General features: G+C 36.5%; 1 protein-coding gene across 4 annotated transcripts in view; it reads left to right on the top strand.

The window, feature by feature from the left end:
* SREK1 (splicing regulatory glutamic acid and lysine rich protein 1) overlaps positions 1–20,495 on the top strand; it is a 55,147-nt gene extending 34,652 nt beyond the window's left edge. For 2 of the 4 annotated variants that reach the window (XM_082835762.1, XM_082835763.1), the window contains exons 10-12: positions 2,875–2,970; positions 15,397–15,541; positions 16,626–20,492. In XM_082835762.1, the coding sequence (XP_082691888.1) occupies positions 2,875–2,970; positions 15,397–15,541; positions 16,626–16,775 (391 nt within the window). In that variant the 3' untranslated portion in view covers positions 16,776–20,492. Of the gene's footprint in view, positions 1–2,874; positions 2,971–15,396; positions 15,542–16,625 lie in introns of all 4 variants that reach the window. The other 2 variants (XM_082835761.1, XM_082835760.1) reach the window with 2 other exon arrangements.
* Positions 20,496–22,436: the final 1,941 nt, after the last annotated feature.

The following is a 22,436-nucleotide window of genomic DNA, read 5'->3' as shown; positions in this document are numbered from 1 at the left end:
TCAGCACATTGAACCAAAACCTGAAGAAATTAACTCATTTGCTGTGGGTATCAGTTGAGCCTTGCAGACTGCATCTTTATTGCAGTTATTTTATTGGTTGTGTTTCACACATTCCTTTGTGTTTGTGTGATCGTTTAGATATTGCCCTTCACAACACCAAATAATATTTCGATTCCTTTTTAAAAAATTAATTTTTATTTTTTGCTGCTTTGGGTCTCCATTGCTACACGTGGGCTTTCTCTAGTTGTGGATAGTGGGGGCTACTCTTTGGTGCGGTGCGTGGACTTCTCATTGCGGTGGCTTCTCTTGTTGCAGAGTATGGGCTGTAGGTGAGCGGGCTTCAGTAGTTTTGGCACCACGGGCTTCAGTAGTTGTGGTATGTGGGCTCTAGAGTGCAGGCTCGGTAGTTGTGGCACGTAGGCGTAGTTGCCCTGCGGCATCTCTCCGGACCAGGGATCGAACCCGTGTCCCCTGCATTGGCAGGCGGATTCTTAACCGCTGCGCCACCAGGGAAGTCCCCTCGATTCCTTTTAAATTCAGTTGAATTTACTTTTTCTGATGACTTTGAAATGTTTATAATTTTTTCATGGGTCATTTTAAGTCACTTGGTATTTAAGAAAGTGTAGATGTTCGCATTCAGTTCTTAGGTCTTAGATAACCTCTGGGGCCTGGAGAATAAATGTTGACTAATGTTAATTCCTAAAGGTTCAGCAGTTTGGAATGTTTTATGCTTTCAGAAGAGCTTGCTGAAGAGTTACCATTTCTTATCTTTTAGCATTTTTCTTCCTTTAAGGTGCTCTCATTTGTTTAGTGAATGGGAAACCTCTTAACTGCCCAGAATAATAGTCTACTTAATGTTTTTATTTCCAACATTGTCTTCTGAGCTACATTTTTAAGGAAAAATTTTGATATTTAAAAACTTTTAATGCTTGGAATTACAATTAATAAGGATGAGACCATCAAAGGGAAGGAGAACATATTTACTGAGCACCTGCTGTGCACCAGACACTAGGCTTGGTATTTCACAGGTATTATCCTGATCCTCAAAACTACAAGGCTCAAGTTATTATCTCCATTTTTTAATTGGAAAAACTGGGACTCAGATAAAGTAATATGACCCCAGTCGTGCAGTTGGTAAGATGTGGAACTGAAATTTAAATGTAAGCCTAATCAACTCCAATTCTGCATACTAGAGCTGACAGCTTCTTTCTCGACTAACTGATATTCTAGCTTCCTGTCTGTCCAGCCTTAGCTCTCATTATCACTAACTGGTAATTATTAGATGTCCATCTGTACATAGTGCTTCCTGAACATACAGGTAAAGAGTTACACTGTTGAAGATGGAGCCATTTTGTGTAAACTTAAAGTCTGGAATACACTGATATTCTCATGCTATGAAAAAAGTACTTCTGGTTCTTGTGTGGGGTAGGGAGGTGCTGTTACAGAATGGCATTGATTAAATGGAATAACGTCATCTAATTTCCATATTAGGAAGTGTAATTTTGGGGTGACTTGGAAATAAAATTGGGTAAAGGAGGAGAGAACCTTAGGTAGAGTTGGAATTGATTTATTTGTGTTCTCAAAGTTCTTGAGCTCTTTTGGTAGTAACATCTACTGCATATACCACATATGAGCATTATCTAGTTTTTTATTTTACAGATGAAAAATGTACACAAAATGTTTCATTAGCCTAGAATCAGCTTACTGAGGTGATAAGGAGAACTTGAATTCTAGAGGATTTGGTTGTTTCAGCTATGTGGCCACTAATTATCAGAGCTTCTTGTGAGATAGGTCATTGGCTACATTAATCATTTAATAAATGTACATTTAATAAATGTACCCTTATACCTCGTCACCTGAATAATAGACATCTTGAAATTCATTGTTTCTAAGTTGACCACCCTTACAAATGAAGTAGTTTATTAGAGTATGCATCATTTGGTAATGTGTTAAGCAAAATAGTTTTTAATAATAATAAAACTGTTAATCTATTTAATAATTATTTTTGACTTTATCATATTTAAATCCCAGGTTTTAAGTAATTTCCTTACATCTAAGCAACTTGTGTGCTCAATTTTAAATGAATAGAACAACAATAATGAAATGGTAGGTTAAGGGGGTAAAAGCAGTTTCTCTGTCAAATGAATTAATGTTTAGAGACATTCTACATACTTGGGTTTAAAAAGTTCACATTTTGGGGCTTCCCTAGTGGTGCAGTGGTTAAGAGTCCACCTGCCGATGCAGGGGACACGGGTTCGTGCCCCGGTCGGGGAAGATCCCACATGCCGCGGGGCAGCTGGACCCGTGAGCCATGGCCGCTGAGCCTGTGCGTCCGCAGACTGTGCTCCGCAACGAGAGAGGCCACAACAGTGAGAGGCCCGTGTACCACAAAGAAAAAAAAAAAAGTTCACATTTTGCAACCCCATTTACCTTTCACTTCTTGAAAAGGGCCTGTTACCTTGTTAAAAAATAATCCACAGTGGGGCAGCAAGGAGCTAGATGCATGACAAAGGATCTGATAAGCAACACATGCTTTAGGTGCTGAGGAAGAACATGTTTGACTTGAGAGAGAATGTGAAAGAAACATCCATTACTATTTTTTCTACTCAAGAAATCAGGTGAAAAGGAGGTCGTCTACCCTTTCTGATATGAAATCTTAGAAGATATTTTCATTGGTCTGTAAAATTTACAGTTCATAATTTGACCTGTACTAGAATTAGATAACAGACCATTTTCATGAAAGACATTAGTTTAAACTGGCCTGTAAAGAATACTATTCACTTGAGAGCATTAAGGACCCTTTTGATTTTGTGTATTTGTATTATCTTTTATTTAAATTACTGTTTTTTAAAATGACATATTTTTGACTTCCAGGGAGAGGCGTAGGAGGAGGAGCAGGAGTTCTTCCAGATCACCAAGGACATCAAAAACCATAAAACGGAAATCTTCTAGGTCTCCATCCCCTAGGAGGTAGGTTGAAAGCATGTGCTAAAACTGAGGAGGAAGCAGGGGGAAAATTTTCTCTTTTCAGTCTATTTTTTTTAACTTTATATTTTGAATGAGTAATATGTAATGTTTTTACATGGTTTAGAAATCCAGAGAGTATAAGAAGTTATATAATGATAGGTCTTAACTTCCACCCAAGTGTCCATCTACCCTGTTCCCACAAGTAATGACTTTATTAGTTTTTTTTGGTATATCCTTCCAGTTTTGTATATAGGTACAGATGAAAATATATAATTTTTATTTTCGTCTTCTACAAAAGGTAAAACAAAATATACATAGTTGTACAATTTACTTTTGTCACTTAACTACCAGGAGAACTTTCTGTATTTATCAGAAAATACTGCTTCATTCCTTTTTACAACTTCATGAACTTCCATTATCTAGCAGTACCTGGTTTATGTAACCAGCCTGCAGTAGAATGGGTTTTCTTAATTTTCTTTTTATAAATTATATAAGTCTGTAATGAACAGCTTTGTACGTACATAATTTTGTAATGTGCAAGTATGCAGAGAAAATTTTCATAAATGGTATTTATTGTTGGGTCAGAGGGTGAGTGTGTTTGTAGTTTTGAGAGATTTCCTTCCCTTTTGTCCTTCATAAAGATTGGCAGCAGCTTGTACTTTAACCAGCTATGTATGAGAATGCCTGTTTCCCTATAGCTACTGCAGATTGCTACCAAAGTTGTGTATTTTTGTCCATCTGATAGATGAGAAGTGGTACCAGTATATAGTAATTTCTGTTGCATTTTTCTTAAGAGTGAAGGTGACCATCTCTTCATATATTTGAAGGCCATTTGTATTTCCTTTTCTGTGAGTTGTATACGTTGCCGATTTTTCATGGAGTCTGTTTTTTGTGGGGGGTTTTTTTGGTTTATTTTTTCCTATTTCCAGGAGTTCTTTTTGTATTAGGGAGATTATTCTTTAGTGATTTGGTTTCAAGTATCATTCCTACTTTGTCATTTCTTCTTAGAAATTGTTTATGAGACTTGATTTTATAGAGATTTTTGATTTTTATATAGTTTAATTCCTCAAGTTTTTTCTTTTGTGACTTCTACATTATGAGTCTTAAAGGTAAAAAAATCTTTCCTATTCCAAGGTTATAATAAAATTCCCCCATTGCTGCTTCTTGTACTTTTATGCTTTTAATTTTTGCATTTACGTCTTTGATCCATTAGGAGTTTATCCTTGTTTGCCATATGGCACATTGATTCAATTTCATTTTATCTTTCTAAATGCTTCTTTGTTCTTCCAATATCATTATTAAAAACTCAATTTTCCTAACACTAATTTGATGTATTTCCTTTGTCATATACTAAATTTTTCTGTCTGTGTTGGAGTCTATTTCTGGGGCTTCTCTGCTGTTGGACTGGTTTGACTGATGATTTGTATACCAGTAGTGCCCCATGCTTTTAATGATTCAGATTGTATAGCATTTTTAAATATTTAGTAAGGCCCGTTCTTCCCCATACTCCTCATTGCTCTTTTTATGAGCTTTCTTGACCATTCTTGTGTGTTTATTTTTCTGTTTGAACTTGAGTTAGTTGTCTAGGCTCTAGAAATAAAACCTACTGATAATTTGTATTATAGTTGCACTACATTTATTAATTAGGGAAATTGATGAATAGATTATTAAAAAATAAAGCTTTACAAAGGTGAGTCTTTCTGTCCAGGAACATGGATGGCCTACTTATTCAGGCCATCCTTAGTGTTTTTTCATGAATGTTTCAATGTTTATTTCATACAGATTTTATGCATTTTCAGTTTATTTTTAGGTATGTTTTACTTCTTTGTTCTTGTAAATGAGGTCTTTTCTTTCATTATGTCATGTAATTGGAGCTTGGGTTTGTACATAGGAAGGATATTGATTTCTGTATGTATATATTTTCATCCCACTATCTTACTGATGGGTCCTAAGTTTTCAGTTGGTTTTCTGTGGTTTTCTAGGTATAGAAGAGAAACTTTTAAAAAGCTTTCCCCGGGTAGAAGGAGCATGTTTCCCAGCAGGGCTCTTTTGTTTATTTGTTTGTGGGTTATTATTTTTAGGTGAGAATAAAGGAAGGCATAGGATATTTAGGAGGTAGGCCAATTTTTTTTTTTTTAATACTTCGCTCATGAAAGTCAAAACTTTTCTCAGTTGTGAACTCAAAATAGACAAAAAGGTGTATTTATATTTGCAAAGTGTCACTTCCTTCCCCATTCCTTTTACTTTAATCTGCATCCACCCTCTGTAAGTGATCAATTGTTTATCTTTCCTTGTGTTTCTTTTTGCAAAATTAAGCAGATACATGTATTTGAATTTCTCCTTTTCTTCACAAAAGACAGCATTCACTATCACTATATACACTGTGTGTGTGTGGGGGGGGAGGGGGGTCAGTGACTATACATACCCAGCCCCACTTCCATCCTGAGTTATTTTTTATTTATTTTTTTAATTTAATTTAATTTTTTTAAATAGATCTTTATCAGAGTATAATTGCTTCACAATACTGTGTTAGTTTCTGTTGCACAACAAAGCGAATCAGCCATATGCATACACATGTCCCAATATCCCCTCCCTCTTGAGCCTCCCTCCCATCCTCTCTATCCCACCCCTCTAGGTTATTGCAAAGCACCGAGCCAATCTCCCTTTGCTATGCTGCTGCTTCCCAGCAGCCAACTATTTTACATTTGGTAGTGTATATATGTTGATGCTACTCTCACTTCGCCCCAGCTGTGCCTTCCCACCCTATGTCCTCAAGTCCATTTTCTATGTCTACCTCTTTATTCCTGCCCATCAGTACCATTTTTTTTTTTTTTTAGATTCCATATATATGTGTTAGCATATGGTATTTTTTTTTTTCTTTCTGACTTAACTTCACTCTGTATGACAGACTCTAGGTCTATTCACCTCACTACAAATAACTCTATTTCATTTCTTTTTATGGTTGAGTAATATTCCATTGTATATATGCGCCACATCTTCTTTATCCGTTCACCTATCGATCGACATTTAGGTTGGTTCCATGTCCTGGCTATTGTAAATAGTGCTGCAGTGAACACTGTGGTACATGTGTCTTTTTGAATTATGGTTTTCTCAGGGTATCTGCCCAGTAGTGGGATTGCTGGGTCATATGGTAGTTCTATTTTTAGTTTTTTAAGGAACCTCCATACTGTTTTCCATAGTGGTTGTATCAATTTACATTCCCACCAACAGTGCAGGAGGGTTCCCTTTTTACCACACCCTTTCCAGCATTTATTGTTTTTAGAGTTTTTGATAACGGCCATTCTGACAGCATGAGGTGATACCTCGTTGTAGTTTTGATTTGCATTTCTTTAGTAATTAGTGATGTTGAGCAGCTTTTCATGTGCCTCTTGGCCATCTGTATGTCTTCCTTGGTGAAGTGTCTATTTAGGTCTTCCGCCCATTTTTTAATAGGGTTGTTTATTTTTATGCTATTGAACTCCATGAGCTGTTTGTATATTTTGGAGATTAATCCTTTGTCTGTTGTTTTGTTTGCAAATATTTTCTCCCATTCTGAGGGTTGTCTTGTTTATGGTTTCCTCTGCTGTGCAAAAGCTTTTAAGTTTAATTTAATCCCATTTGTTTATTTCCGTTACTCTAGGAGGTGGGTCAAAAAAGATCTTGCTGTGGTTTATGTCAAAGAGTGTTTTTCCTATGTTTTCCTCTAAGAGTTTTAGTGTCTGGTCTTACATTTAAGTCTTTGATCCATTTGGAGTTTATTTTTGTGTATGGTGTTAGGGAGTGTTCTAATTTCATTCTTTTACATGTAGCTGTCCAGTTTTCCCAGCACCACTTACTGAAGAGGCTGTCTTTTCTCCACTGTATATGTTCTTGCCTCCTCTGTCATAAATTACGTGCCCATATGTGCGTGGGTTTATCTATGGGCATTATATCCTGTACCATTGATCTGTATTTCTGTTTTTGTGCCAGTACCATACTGTCTTGATTACTGTGGCTTTGTGGTATAGTTTCAAGTCATGGAGCCTGATTTCTACAACTCCGTTTTTCTTTCTCAACATTGCTTTGGCTGTTTGGGGTCTTTTGTGTTTCCATACGAATTGTGAAATATTTTGTTCTAGTTCTGTGAAAAATGCCATTGGTAGTTTGATAGGGATTGCATTGAATCTATAGATTGCTTTGGGTAGTATAGTCATTTTCACAGTATTAATTCTTCCAATCCAAGAACATGGTGTATTTCTCCATGTGATTGTCATCTTTGATTTCTTTCACCAATGTTTTACAGTTTTATGAGTATAAGTCTTTTGCCTCCTTAGGCAGGTTTATTCCTAGGTATTTTTTTGTTGTTGCAATGGTAAATGGAAGTGTTTCTTTAATTTCTCTTTCTGATTTTTCATTGTTGGTGTATAGGAATGCCAGAGATTTCTGTGCATTAATTTTGTATCCTGCAACCTTACCAAATTCATTGATTAGTTCTGGTAGTTTTCTGGGGGCATCTTTAGGATTTTCTGTATGTAGTGTCATGTCATCAGCAAACAATGACAGTTTTAATTCTTCTTTTCCAATTTGTATTCCTTTTATTTCTTTTTCTTCTCTGATTGCCGTGGCTAGGACTTCCAAAACTATGTCGAATAGGAGTAGCGAGAGTGTACATCCTTGTCTTGTTCCTGGTCTTAGTGGAAATGCTTTCAGTTTTTCACCATTGAGTATGATGCTTGCTGTGGGTTTGTGATAGGTGGCCTTTACTATGTTGAGGTAGGTTCCCTGTATGTCCATTTTCTGGAGAGTTTTTATCATAAATGGGTGTTGAATTTTGTCAAAAGCTTTTTCTGCATCTACTGAGATGATCATACAGTTTTTATTCCTTAATTTGTTAATGTGGTGTATCATATTGATTGATTCACGTATATTGAAGGATCCTTGCATCCCTGGGATAAATCCCACTTGATCATGGTGTATGATCCTTTTAATGTGTTGCTGGCTTCTGTTTGCTAGTATTTTGTTCAGGTTTTTTGCATGTATGTTCATCAGTGATATTGGTCTATAATTTTATTGTTTTGTGATACCTTTTTCTGGTTTTGGTATCAGGGTGATGATGGCTTTGTAGAATGAATTTGGGAGTGTTTCTCCCTCTGCACTTTTTTGGAAGAGTTTGAGAAGGATCAGTGTTAACTCTTCTCTAAGTGTTTGATAGAACTCGCCTGTGAAGCCATCTGGACCTGGAATTTTGTTGGAAGATTTTTAATTACAGTTTCAATTTCATTACTTGTGATAGGTCTGTTTATATTTTCTAATTTTTCCTGGTTCAGTCTTGGAAAATTGTTCATTTCCAAGAATTTGTCCATTTCTTTGTGGTTGTCCATTTCATTGGCATACAGTTGTTTGTAGTAGTCTTTTGTAATCCTTTGTATTTCTGCAGCATCATTGTGTTTCTCCTTTTTCATTTCTAATTTCATTGATTTGTGTCCTCTCTTTTTTTCTTGATGAGTATCGCTAAGGGTTTATCAATTTTGTTTATCTTCTCAAAAAACCAGCTTTTAGTTTTATTGATCTTTGCTATTGTTTTCTTCGTTTCTATTTCATTTATTTCTGCACTTTTCTTATGATTTCTTTCCTTGTACTGACTTTGGGTTTTCTTTCTTCTACTTTCTCTAGTTGTTTTAAGTGTAGGGTTAGATTGTTTGAGATTTTTCTTGTTTCTTGAGGTGAGATTGTATTGCTATATACTTCCCTCTTAAAATTGCTTTTGCTGCGTCCCGTAGGTTTTGGGTCATCATGATTTCGTTGTAATTTGTTTTTATGTAGTTTTTGATTTCTTCAGTGATCTCTTGGTTATTTAGTAGCGCACTGTTTAGCCTCCATGTATTTGTGTTTTTTACAGTTTTTTTTCCTGTAATTGATTTCCAGTCTCCTAGCGTTGTGGTCAGAAGAGATGCTTGGTAGGATTTCAGTTTTCTTAAATGTTCTGAGGCTTGATTTGTGACCCAAAATGTGATCTATCCTGGAGACTGTTCCATGTGCAATTGAGAAGACAGTGTATTCTGCCACTTTGGGGTGGAATGTTCTATAAATATCAATTAGATCTATGTGGTTTGTTGTGTCATTTAAAGCTTGTGTTTCCTTATTTATTTTCTGTTTGGATGATCTGTCCATTAGTGTAAGTGGGGTGTTAAAGTCCCCTACTGTTATTGTGTTCCTGTCAATTTCTCCTTTCATGGTTGTTAGCATTTGCCTCATGTATTGAGGTGCTCCTCTGTTGGGTACATAAACATTTATAATTGTTATATCTTCTTCTTGGATTGATCCTTTGATCATTATGTAGTGTCCCTCCTTATCTCTGTAATACTCTTTATTTTAAAGTCTATTTTATCTGATGCGAGTATTGCTACTCCAGCTTTCTTTTGATTTCCATTTGCATGGAATATCTGTTTTCATCCCTTCACTTTCATTCTGTATGTGTCCCTAGGTCTGAAGTACGTCTCTTATAGACACCATATATATGGGTCTTGTTTTTGCATCCATTCATCCAGTCTGTGTCTTTTGGTTAGGTCATTTAATCCATTTACATTCAAGGTTATAATCGATATGTATGTTCCTTTTACCGTTTTCTTAATTGTTTTGTTTTTGTGGGTCTTTTTCTTCTCTTATGTTTCCCACTTAGAGAAGTTTCTTTAGCATTTGTTGTAAAGCTGGTTTGGTGGTGCTGAATTCTCTCAGCTTTTGCTTGTCTGTAAAGGTTTTAATATCTGCATCGAATCTGAATGAGATACTTGCTGGGTAGAGTAATCTTGGTTGTAGGTTTTTCTCTTTCATCACTTTAAGTATATCCTGCCACTCCCTTTGGCCTGCACAGTTTCTACTGCAAAATCAGCTGATAACCTTATGGGGATTCCTTTGTATGTTATTTTTTGTTTTTCCCTTGCTGCTTTTAATATTTTTTCTTTGAATTTAATTTTTGTTAGTTTGAGTAATATGTGTCTTGGTGTGTTTTTCTTAGGGTTTATCCTGTATGGGACTCTCTGTGCTTCCTGGACTTGGGTGACTATTTCCATTCCCATGTTAGGGAAGTTTTCCATTATAATCTCTTAAAATATTTTCTCAGACCCTTTCTTTTTTTCTTCTTCTTCTGGGATGCCTGTAATTCAAATGTTGATGTGTTTAGTGTTGTCCCAGAGGTCTCTGAGATTGTCTTCACTTCTTTTCATTCTTTTTTCTTTATTTTCCTCCTCAGCAGTTATTTCCACCATTTTGTCTTCCTGCTGTATTCATTCTTCTGCCTCAGTTATTCTGCTATTGATTCCTTCTAGTGTATTTTTCATTTCAGTTACTGTGTTGTTCATCTCTGTTTGTTCTTTAGTTCTTCTAGGTCTTTGTTAAACAATTTTTGTATTTTCTCAGTCTGTGCCTCCATTCTATTTCCAAGATTCTGGATCATCTTTACTGTCATTACTCTGAATTCTTTTTCAGGTATATTGCCTATTTCCTCTTCATTTATTTTGTCTTGTAGGTTTTTACCTTGCTCCTTCATCTGTGACATATTTTTTTGCCGTCTCATTTTTTTTTATGAGTGTGATTGTATTCCTGTCATACTGGTTGTTTGGCCTGAGGCTTCCAACACTCGAGTTCGTAGGCTATTGGGTAGAGCTGGGTCTTGGTGCTGAGATGAGGAACCCCATGAGACCTCACTCTGATGAATATTCCCTGGAGTCTGAGATTCTGTTAGTGCAGTGGTTCGGACTCAGAGCTCCCACCACAGGAGCTTTGGCCTGACCCCGGGCTCGTGGACCAAGATCCTGCACGCTGCCTGCGGTGCCCAAAAAATAAGAATAAATATAACAAAGTAAAAAATAAAATTAGACTAGGAAACTAACAGATATGTTCGGAAGAATATAAAAATAAAAATACAGATGAGTCAACAACTGGAAGGTACATCAGTACCACAATAGTAAAAAAGGGGGAGGAGGGAAAAGAAAAAGAAAAAAAGGCGGGGGAGAGAGGTCTTGGCTGTGGAGGGTGGGGCCTAAGCAAAGGCGAGGTTTGGGTGGTGGGCGGGGCCAATGCTCAGGACCCCCAGGGCTGGAAGAGGCCCTGGGGGCTGTGGGGAGCTGGCTTTTAGGCCCAAGGAACAGAAGGGGCCCAGGAGTGCCCCCCACCCCTGGTCTCAGAGGGCAGGGAACCTCACCTGGGAGCCCAGCAGGCTTCCTGGGCTCGAGTGGGCAGGGAAAACACCCTCCTCTCCTTTCCCGCTCCTCCAGTCTGGGAGGGCCCCTCCCGCCTGCCTCTCCTGATGTCCCCAGCCTCCCTCCTATGCCCCCAAGGACCCATGCGTCCTGGAGGGGGTTTTGGAGGACAGGATTGGCCTGGGAGCTCAGTAGGCTCCCCGGGCCTGAGTGGGTGTGGCGTCATCCGCTGCTTCCGGAGGGCTCCACCTCGCTGCCTCTCCTGATCTCCCGGCCTCCCTCCTATGCCCCCAGGACCCAAACTGCTTGGAGGGGGCTTTGGAGGGGAGGCACCAGCCTGGGAGCTCTGCAGGCTCCGTGGCCCGAGTGGGCCAGGCGATCACCCTCCATCCTCTTCTGCTCTTTCTGGAGGGTCCCTCCCCCCTGCCTCTCCTCATCTCCCCGGCCTCAGGGATGCCGATCCTGTCTGCCCTCCTCTTCTCCTCCCCCCTCAGTCCCCCTACATCCTACCGGTTCACTTTAGGGTTCCCCCCGTCTCCTTAGGCATCAGAGTCCCCCACCAGTGGCTGGCAGGCGCCCTCTGAGTTATTTTTTAAATTGAGGAGTAGTTTATGTAAAATAAAATTCACCCTCAGTGCATTTCAGTGATTTTTAGTAATTTTCATTGCATTTTTCTTAAGAGTTCACAGGGTTTTTTTGTTTGTTTGTTTTTGCGGTACACGGGCCTCTCCCGTTGCGGAGCACAGGCTCCGGACGCGCAGGCTCAGTGGCCATGGCTCACAGGCCTAGCCGCTCCGCGGCATGTGGGATCCTCCCGAACCAGGGCACGAACCCGTGTCCCCTGCATCGGCAGGCGGACTCTCAACCACTGCGCGACCAGGGAAGCCCAAGAGTTCACAGTTCTGTGCAACCATCGCTGCTACTTAGTTCCAGAACATTTTTTGTCACTTTGAAAGAAAGCCTGTACCCATTAGCAGTTACTCCCCATGGCTCCTTACAGCTACGAATCTACTTACTGTCTCTGTGGATTTGCTTGTTGTGGACATTTCATATAGAGTCATATAACATGTGTGGCCTTTTTTTTCCCCTAATATTTATTTATTTATTTGGTTGCACTAGGTCTTAGTTGTGGGAGGTGGGCTCCTTAATTGCGGCTCCAGGGTTCCTTAGTTGCAGCTCACCAGCTCCTTAGTTGTGGCATGCGAAATCGTAGTTGCAGCATGCATGTGGGATCTAGTTCCCTGACCAGGGATCAAACCCGGGCCCCCTGCATTGGGAGCATGGAGTCTTATCCACTGCGCCACTGGGGAAGTCCCTGTGCGGTCTTTTGTATCTGACTTCTTTGACTAAATGTAACATTTTCAAGGTTCATGCATATTGTAGCATTAGTCAGTACTTCATTCCTTTTTAGGGGTGAATAATATTCCACTATGGATAAAACCAGGTTTTGTTGTTTAACCATTCATTAGTTGATGGACATTTAGTATTGTTTCCATTTTTTTGCTGTTATAAATAATGCTGCTATGAACATTTGTGTACAAGTTTTGATGTGGACATGTTTTTGTTTCTATACCTAGGAGTTGTAATTGCTGAGTCATATAGTAATCCTCTCTTTATCTTCTTGAGAAACTGCGAAATTGTTTTCTGAAGTGGTTGCATTATTCTGTATTCCCATCGGCAATGTACAAGTGTTCCAGTTTCTCCACATGCTCACTGACACTTGTTATTGTCTGTGTGTAATGGTATCTTGTTAAGGTTTTGATTTGCATTTCTCTAATGATTAGTGATATTGGGCATCTTTTCATGTGGTTATTGACCATTTGTGTATCTACTTCAGAGGAATGTCTATTCTAGTCTTTTGCCCATTTTGAATTAGATAATTTGGTTTTTTGTTAAGTTTTAGTTCTTTATATTCTGGTTGTTAATCCCTTACCAGATAATATGATTTCCATGTATTTTTTTCCTATACTGTGGGTTGTGTTTTCACTTCCTTTGAGTAAGTATCCTTTGATGCACAAAAGTTTTTTAATTTTGATGAATTCGAATTTATCTGTTTTTTTCCTTTCATTGCTTTTTGCTGTCATAGCCAAGAAATCATTGCCAAAACCAGTATCATGAAGATTTTCCCCTGTGTTTTCTTCTAAGGGTTTTACAGTTTTAGTTTATATATTTAGGTCTTTGATCCATTATGAGATAATTTTTACATATGGTGTAAGGTAAGAGTCTAAAACTTCATTCTTTTGCATGCGGATGTCCAGTTTTCCTAGCAACATTTGTTGAAAAGCTTGTCCTTTCCCTATTGAATGGGTCTTGGCACCCTTATCAAAAATCATTTGACCATACATGTGACCATATATTTCTGTCTTTTCCATTGGTCTGTAAGTCTCTCCTTATGCCAGTACTACACTGTTTTGATTCCTGTAGTTTTGTAGTAAGTTTTAAAACCAGGGATTGTGTGTCTTCCAATTTTGTTGTTAAAGATTGTTTTGGCTATTTGATGTCCCTGGAGATCCTGTGGTTTTTAGGATGGGTTTTACTTTTTCTGCCAGCAGTGCCAATGGGATTTAGATAGGGATTGCATTGAATTTGTAGATCACTTTGGATACTATTGTCATCTTAACTCTAAGTCTCCTGATCCAAGAACATGGGATGTTTTTCCATTTATTTATGTCTTTATTTCTTTTCAGCAAATTTTTTGCCTTTTTGGTTAAATTTATGCCTAAGAATCTCATTCTTTTTTTTTTTTTAAATAAATTTATTTATTTATTTTTGGCTGCTTTGGGTCTTTGTTGCTGCATGTGGGCTTTCTCTAGTTGTGGCGAGCGGGGGTTACTCTTTGTTGTGGTGTGCGAGCTTTTCATTGCGGCAGCTTCTCCTGTTGTGGAGCACAGGTTCTAGAGCTCAGGCTCGGTAGCTGTGGTGCATGGGCTTAGTTGCTCCGTGGCATGTGGGATCTTTTCAGACCAGGGCTCAAACCTGTGTCCCCTGCGTTGGCAGGTGGATTCTTAACCAGTGCACCACCAGGAAGGTCCCAAGAATCTCATTCTTTTTGATGTAGTTGTTTCCTTGGCTTTAAGAGTTGTATATAAAGATATACGTACATAAATAATGTAGCAAATGTATTTTTCTTTTGAATATGCTAGTAGTGGTTTTTGTTTTGTTTTTTTGCTTTGCAAAAGTTTATGTAGGCATACTAATGAATCTTTTATTTTTAAAGTACCTGGAATTTTATTTATGGCTAAAAAAATTTTCCCCTTCACTCAAGTTAGAAAGAAATTTATTCATGTTTTCTTCTAGTACTTGTATTGTTTCATGTAAAAAATTTAGGTCTCTAATCCATTTGGATTTATTTATTTATTTATGTGAATGAGATATGGACCCAGTTTTGTCTGTTTCCAAATAATAATCCAGTTGTCCCCAAGTCTTTTATTTATTAAAGACAAACTTTGCTCCAGTGATTTGAGATGCCACCCCTTTGTTTTATTGAATTTTCATAGGTACTTGGTTGGGTCTGTTTCCTAAGTGTTTTTATTTGTTCCCCTGGTCTTTGTGTTTATTTTTTAAATATTCATAATTAAGACAAAAAGGTTTAGAATTCCATATTAAGGCTAATTATTTTGAATAGAAGGTGTCTGTTATGCTTCTGATAGGAAATGCATCGTTTTTTTCCCTCTAATTTTAAGGATATGTAATTTTTACAAATGGAACTTGTTCATTCCATCTTCTGCTTAATGTTTGCTCTTGAATTGGTGGATGGGCCTTTTTTGTAATTGTGAATGAGAGGGGAGGGCACATGGCATAATTGGTTATTTGAAGTTCCATGTTTTCCTAGAAGTCATTCAGCCTTACCTGAGAGCCATATCTGATTCTTTATCATTTTTATTCTTTTCTGTTTATTCATTTTTTACTTTGAAAAGATGGGTAAAAAATATTATATATTTTGTTTTGTTTTATCCTGATTACAGTAGATAAATAAACCTTGAATGTTTCAAAACTAAGAAATTGATAATACAGAATTGTGTTTTATGTGAACACTTGGTGGCCTCTGCGGTAATGACTTGTGTGTCGAAAAAATTAACTGGGTGTGGGGTGGAGTTAGGTGGGCTACAGGACTCATTTATGTTATTTGGTCCACCAGGTTACTGATATGCTTGTTTACAGTGCATTAATGTTAGGTAAGAATATTTTGTCAACATTATAGTGGGTGTTTACTGTTTTAGAAGTTAATGACATATTATTAATATTCTTATAGCAGAAATAAGAAGGATAAAAAGAGAGAAAAAGAAAGGGACCACATCAGTGAAAGAAGAGAGAGAGAACGTTCAGCCTCTACAAGAAAGAGTTGTAATGACAGAGATGGGAAGGAAAAGGTGGAGAAGAACAATACTTCACTTAAAGTAAGAAAGTCGTTCAGTGTTTAGGGTTTGAATAATTAATGTTTGAGATTGTTCTTTATTGCATAGAGGTAATTTTATACTACCAGTGCCTTGTATGTTTTTGGTGCTATTTGTTAAATTGGTAGTTTTTTAACCTAATTTTTGAAGATAACTAATTAATGTAATGTTTACTAGTGTAAACAATTGCATTCCTTATTTTAGAGAATCACAGAATGGCATACAATAAAAATTTTAACTATGTACTGGAATATTTTTACTTGTTGCCATTTTCCTCACTATATTTGTTTTAGCAAATTTGACAGGTGATGTTATCATTGGTTTTGTAATATATACCAAAGTTAGGTTTGTTGAATTAGAATAATTAATGGAAAACCAAATTCCACCAGGTAAGGGTTTTTGTTTTGTTTTCCTCCATTTATTTTTTTTGATAAAATATTTTAAGTACTTGTGAATTAGGTTAATTCCCTTATTATACTGGTAAGTATATTTGTGTTTGGAAATCAGTTATGAGTTCTGAAGCTTTTATCTTACAGTCTTATTTATTCCCATACTGATAGAGGTTTATCATCATTGTAAGTAACATTGATAATATCTCCTGAGCACTTAATACATTCCAGGCACTGTTCCACATGTTCTCATTTAATTCTCCGTTAAGTTGAGAGCTGAATTTGGACTGTTCTTAAACAGTCTTTGGTAGGAGGAATAGTGATTTCCTTTTCTACATTCCCTTGTTTTTGCTTCTTTGGTATCCAGATTACAAATCTGTCCTGGCATCTATGGGAACTGTTTTACTTTCAGCCGATCAGTTCCACCTTTCAAGTCAGTCAGCAACGTTTGTTGAATTCTTTCCTAGAGTTTCTATTTACCTATTTTGTTCTAACTTAATCTCCATAGATTGTCCTATCTTTTATTAGAAGTACAAAGGACATATTGATACGTTTGTATATACTATTTATATGAAGATGTAATGAGAGATAACACCCAGTTTGACTAATTCACAAAAGATAGTTTTAGCCAGAACTAGATGTAGTAGCAGACACGTCTTGAGAAAAATATTAAATGTATACCTAAATATTCATTGTAGGAGAAGGAGCACAATAAAGAACCAGATTCAAGTGTGGGAAAAGAAGTAGATGACAAGGATGCACAAAGGACTGAGGAAAACAAAGTACAGCAAAATGGGAATTGTCAACCAAATGAAGAAAACCTCTCTACCAAAACAGAAGCAGTATAGGACCTACAGATGCACCTCTAAACACACGCTGGAATAGAATCCAAAGCTTTGAATTCTCTCAACAAGATGTTAAACAGTGAAGAAATCCAGTAGAGCATAAAGATATGAGCTAACAGCTTTTTTAGTTGTTAGGTGACTTTGTGGCCATCTTGTTACTGAGTAAGAAAATAAAGCATGGACATCGTGAAAATAACAGGTGTTACCCAAACTCCTCATCTTCTAAAAGCTGTGCATTTCCATGGTGGCTGACACACTTGTCATGTGGTTTGTTAAGTGTTTGCGAAGAACCATTAAAATAAATGGGACATTAAAGATCTAAATTTGTACTATCCATTAAAGACTGGAGATAAGCATTGGAGGCTCTTTTAAAAAATGCTAGTAACTGATTTTGTATTGTTTTACTTTTTTTTTAATTTCAATATATTACAGATTGATGATGTGCTTGAAATTGGTGCAAATATATACACACCCTTGTAAGTGCGGAGTATGTAAGAAGTTTTAACATTGACTTCACAGGATTTACAGTGATTGTGTTAAATTCTCACTATTGTGTTTTCTTTTGCTCACTGTTTAGGACAGCAGTTTTTCTTTAAAATAGTTTTACAGATTAAAGTTGCTTACATGAGTGGATTAAAAACCAGCTGACAATGCATGCTACTGTTCTTTTTCAAAAGGAAGAACAACTGTGTTGAATACTAATAATATATTAGTATTCAGTGTTCAGAATCATTGGGTCTTCCCACAAAGTAACCATTTCTTTTTGAACTCTTTTGACATTTCCAAGCTTATTATGAACAGTATCACAGTGTGTGTTGTCAGTTGTAGGTGGCAAAGGTGCCATTTATAATAAGAAAACTGGGTTTTCAAAATGGGCTATGGGAGCACAAGCTGAAGCTTTAGTGCCTTCTACAATGTGGTATACTGTTTTCTAGAATTTTATATGGACTAGTCATTCTCAATTCATATGGAATTTAGATGGATATTCCATTGCCTCCCATAGAGAAGTGTGAAAGTGGTATGTCAGAAGAGCTTCTTACTTGGTTCACTTAATATGAGAGGGAAGTGTGTTTTCAAGAATGACTTTAGAGCTTAAAACAGCAATGCAGTTTTGGGACCATCAGTTTCATACTGTGATAATTGAAAATGAAGCAGCATGTTCTTATTTTACTTAAAGCAGAACGCTTTAGTTGTCTACATTGGATGGCCTTAATTATTACCTCTCAATCATCTTCTCATAAATGATGTGCAGAAATTGTACTTAAAGGAGAACATATGAGTTTGTCTTATGTGTAAGGATGTGTTTACTTAAGCTTAAAATATAGGTCATCCGACATTGTTAGGCACACTTTTTGCAGAAAGTATGCAAGTAGTAAAATGACAACATTGCTAATATTTTCCCCCAGAACACAACTCATAGTTTCAGAACTCTTTTCATTGTTGTATTTCCAAAAGTTATACCTTTTAATTAGCATGTTATTTAAAAAATCAAGTATAATTAGTTTAATGCAGTCTAATACAATCAAATTACTCAGTTGCCTTACCTCATGGGAAGAGTTACTTATAGATTTAAAAAGCTGAGTAGCACATCAGTTACTCGGTTTCAACTTGAGTTTTCTTTTAATGTTAATACTATTGAAATTTAAGTATTTGGTGAAGAATGGAAAGAATTGCCCTTATTGCAAGTAATGAAGCCTGGTTTGATTATGAAGCTGCTTAATTACTCCTCATGTGTTCAGAATTACTGTTTCTTTTTTTCCTTTTTTTCACTGTGTACATTAAAATTTTTGAAAATGCTTTACTATGTAAAGTATAGATGGTCATTTTAATCATTCAACCACATACGGTTGGCTGGTAAACAGCTTATTTTGATATAAGAATGCTTGGGTGTATATGGAAAGATTGTGAAGGAGTGTGTGTGTCTTGCATCAAAGCTTCTTATTTATGATATGTAAGTAGAATAGAGCAAATGTTGTTTGAATCTTTGTTATTTTTAGTACTGTTTCTCTAATAAAGCTACGTATTTTAGAGGAAAGTATTTGTTCATGCATTTCAAAACAGCATCTTAGGTTTGTCCTGTTCTTGTTTTAGCTGGCATAGAAATTGTTTTGATATGGAGAGTGCATGTTTGTGTGGTGTGTAAAGCCATCATTTAAAGTTTGAGTATTTTCTTGTACTCTGGACTCTATTAAATGTTTTTTATGTTGGTAATTAACATAGTTATTTGGTTCCTGCTGCCAGTTATTTTTCTTGATGAGGTTTATTCATCTTTAAAACAGTCATACTAATCTTAACAGACACTGATTTATAAAAATTGGGCATGAATAGGAATACAAGAGGTCCGGAGAAAGTGAAATCATTTTCTTAAACAGGCTTATGGAAGCAAAGCTTTCTAGGGTCTAGAGGTACTGGAGGGAAGGAGGGAGTGTGTGAGTGTGTGTGTGTGTTGTGTGTAAGACAGAGAGAGAGAGACATCTTTTTCTCTTTGTTCACTTTTAAGAGCTGATATGTTTTCTTTTATTTTTTTCTTGTAAGGTATTTTTTTATTTCTTTAAAACTGTCTCTTTCATCCCAGGTAGATATTGTCAGGAAAACTTGAGGTAAGGCCAAGAAGACAGCCATTTTACACTTAATACCTTCTGTAAATTATCTTTTTCATCTTGATTATATAGCGAGTACATTCTGTTCCTTAAATTGTAGTTGCTATTCATCATTCTAGACAAATTCTCTTGGTCCTCTTGTTCTTCTTGCTTTTCAGCATTGTGCACTTAACTGGTAATAAAAGATGGTCCTTCATAAGCTAGCCAGTTTCATGTGAGGAAACAAGTATAAAACCCTCAACTTCCACAGCTATCTCATTATTTTCCATTGAATCTAATTAACTTACAGTTACGAACACACTAGTCAGCTTGTGATTTTTCTGTTTAGAATCATTTTTTCCAAGGGGTTCAGTATATGCTGTGTTGATCTTTAGAAGTATCATAGAGACTTAAATTTTGACATGCCTCAATTAAAAGTAAAAACCGGCATTTAGAATCAATTTTTTTTTTTTGTCAAGAAAATAATTTCTTTTGTGGTATTAGTCATCTTCAGGATGCTCATTCATTCCTATATATAGGTTGCTACCTTTGAAATTAAAAAAAAAAAAAACACCTTGAGCCAACTCTGGTCTCAACTGAAGATATTATTCAAATTTAAGGATTATAATATATACTAATGGCTTTTAAAAGTTTTTTAAAAACCTATTTGGAATAGTATGATTTGGTTTAAATCTTTAGTAGTTGAATTAGCAGTTAAAATGAATTCTTTTTGAGGGATGCATTAAGTAACATTTCAGTGGGACATTTCTTATATTTTCATTGGAAGATAGTATCTGGTTTTAACTGGGTAAGTTATGAAGTAGAGCTGTTTCCACAAAGTAATTATGTTCCTTATGTGTTTTAAATATTTTTTTAAAAAAATTCACTGCCTATATACTTAGATGTTCTCATGTTTATTTACTAATGTAATAGTCATTTAAAATTAAATTGTTTATTTTCAAATCTCAGAAGTTAGTGCTCTCAAAGGGCTAAATGATATTTCTGGAAGCGGGAGTCGAGTATAAATGTAATAAAATAATCTTTTAAAATAAAATTCACTTCCCTACTTAAACTTGGGTTTGTGGGTGAATTTGTTTTTCTTAAATACACTTTTATTGGTGATTCTGCCAAAGAGTGGTACATTATTTTAAAAATAAAAGCTAAAGCTGAAGGTAGGTTGGATTTAGTAACTAATAACTAGATTTCTTTCTATTCCATTTAAGGTACTTTTATAGTTTCTAGCAATTAATTTATTATAATTGTTTATATATAATACATTTCTTAACATACTGTTCTTAAAAGCAGATTTTTAGCCTGTTGCCTGATTTTAAATTTACTTTGTATCTAGCTAACATTTTAATTTTGAGAATTGCCAACTTTTGTAAAACTTCACAAATTTTACCATTAAGATTTATTTTCCAAGGATTGGAGTAGAATAATAGTTCTCTCCATTCTTGATTAACTTTTGTTTGCTAGATAGATAATTTCTTAACTGTATATGTAAGTTCAAACTCATGAAATTCATGCTGAATTAGAGTTGAAGAGATTGAGTTCCACCAGTTTAAGGTTAGTGGTAGGCAAAAAACTGTTAGGAAACACGCTACAGAATTCTCTGATTTCCACAGAAGGTTACATTTGGGTGTACTGTGTAGTTGTATAGGTAGTTAAATTTAATAGTTAAATATGACTCTCCTTCATCTTAATTAGGTTAATACAGTAGTGCTATTCTTTACATAATGCTATGGATTATCAAGGGAAGGGTTCAAAATGTAAACAAAAAGGTGCTGCATAGGTGGTGTATATTATGTGAGTAGGACTACTTCCATATGATACTAGTAAACATTTATCAGATGCTGCTGCTATTGTGTTGCTATATTTTTAATAAAATGAAAATCTTGAAATCTTTCCACTGTTGAGTAGTAATTTCACCGAATTCTAATGTATTTGCATATTTACAGCTTATTTTTATAACTGAAAGGTTTGGTAACAGCCTCTTTAGGGTTCAAAATTACCACCAAAATAGAGGTTTTTGATCATTGGGTGTACTTCATGTTGTGTGGCAATAACTCTAGTCAGAGCTTTGCATCTCCAGCATTTTGTAGTGTTCCAGTAAGTGATAGCAGCTCTTTGAATCTCCCTTTTGTTTTCAGAATCAACTTTTTACTATGGTATTTGCACAATGAAAATTGCCACTACTTGTCTTTTAACAGCAAGTGGAATGCCTTCTCCAGTATTATCAAAAGTATAACTCTCCATTTGGTAAATGAGCTGTGTACTTGGGGTGGTCATTTAAGTGAGACAGCCTATTTGAAGTGTCTCTTTAAAAAAAAAAAACATTGGCTATCAGATATGTAAATTCAGAACCCTGTATGACCTGGTGGTTTAGCTGGTGCAGAGATGGTGAGGCTGTCACTGATTTCTCTGTGTAGGCCTTCTGTTTTAGCTGCCTTCTGTGGTTAAACTATGAGCCATTTTGGTTTCCAGATGTGTTGAACTACATGGGGTGAGGATGAGTTGGGGGTGAGAGAGGAGAGATCCTTGCCAATAATGAGTTTGAACTACTCCAGGTGTGACCTCCACAGGACTTCCTAAAGGAATGCCAGATTGGAGTAGCAGCCACATTTGACAGTAGACTTCCAGACAAAATGTCTCTTATGTTGTATTATTTTTGTTATGAATGATTTCTAAATAGTAATTAAGGAGTATAATTAGAGTACATTTAGTTTTTATAATGATGATTTTCTTACCTTGGAAAAATAAGATTCACTGAAAAATAAAGTCTCTTAAAAAGTATGTCACTCTGGGGCTTCCCTGGTGGCGCAGTGGTTGAGTCCGCCTGCCAATGCAGGGGACGCGGGTTCGTGCCCCGGTCCGGGAAGATCCCACATGCCGCGGAGCGGCTGGGCCCGTGAGCCGTGGCCGCTGAGCCTGCGCGTCCGGAGCCTGTGCTCTGCAACGGGAGAGGCCACAACAGTGAGAGGTCCGCGTACCGCAAAAAAAAAAAAAAAAAGTATGTAGTAATAGCCACAGTATGAAAATCAGAGGTGGTAAATGGAATCAGTTACACAGGCATGACTTCTAGTAC

This window comes from Leucopleurus acutus (assembly GCF_964270905.1).
Source record: "Leucopleurus acutus genome assembly, chromosome: 3".
Taxonomy (NCBI): Eukaryota; Metazoa; Chordata; class Mammalia; order Artiodactyla; family Delphinidae; genus Leucopleurus; species Leucopleurus acutus.
This window is presented reverse-complemented; position numbering and strand designations above follow the sequence as displayed.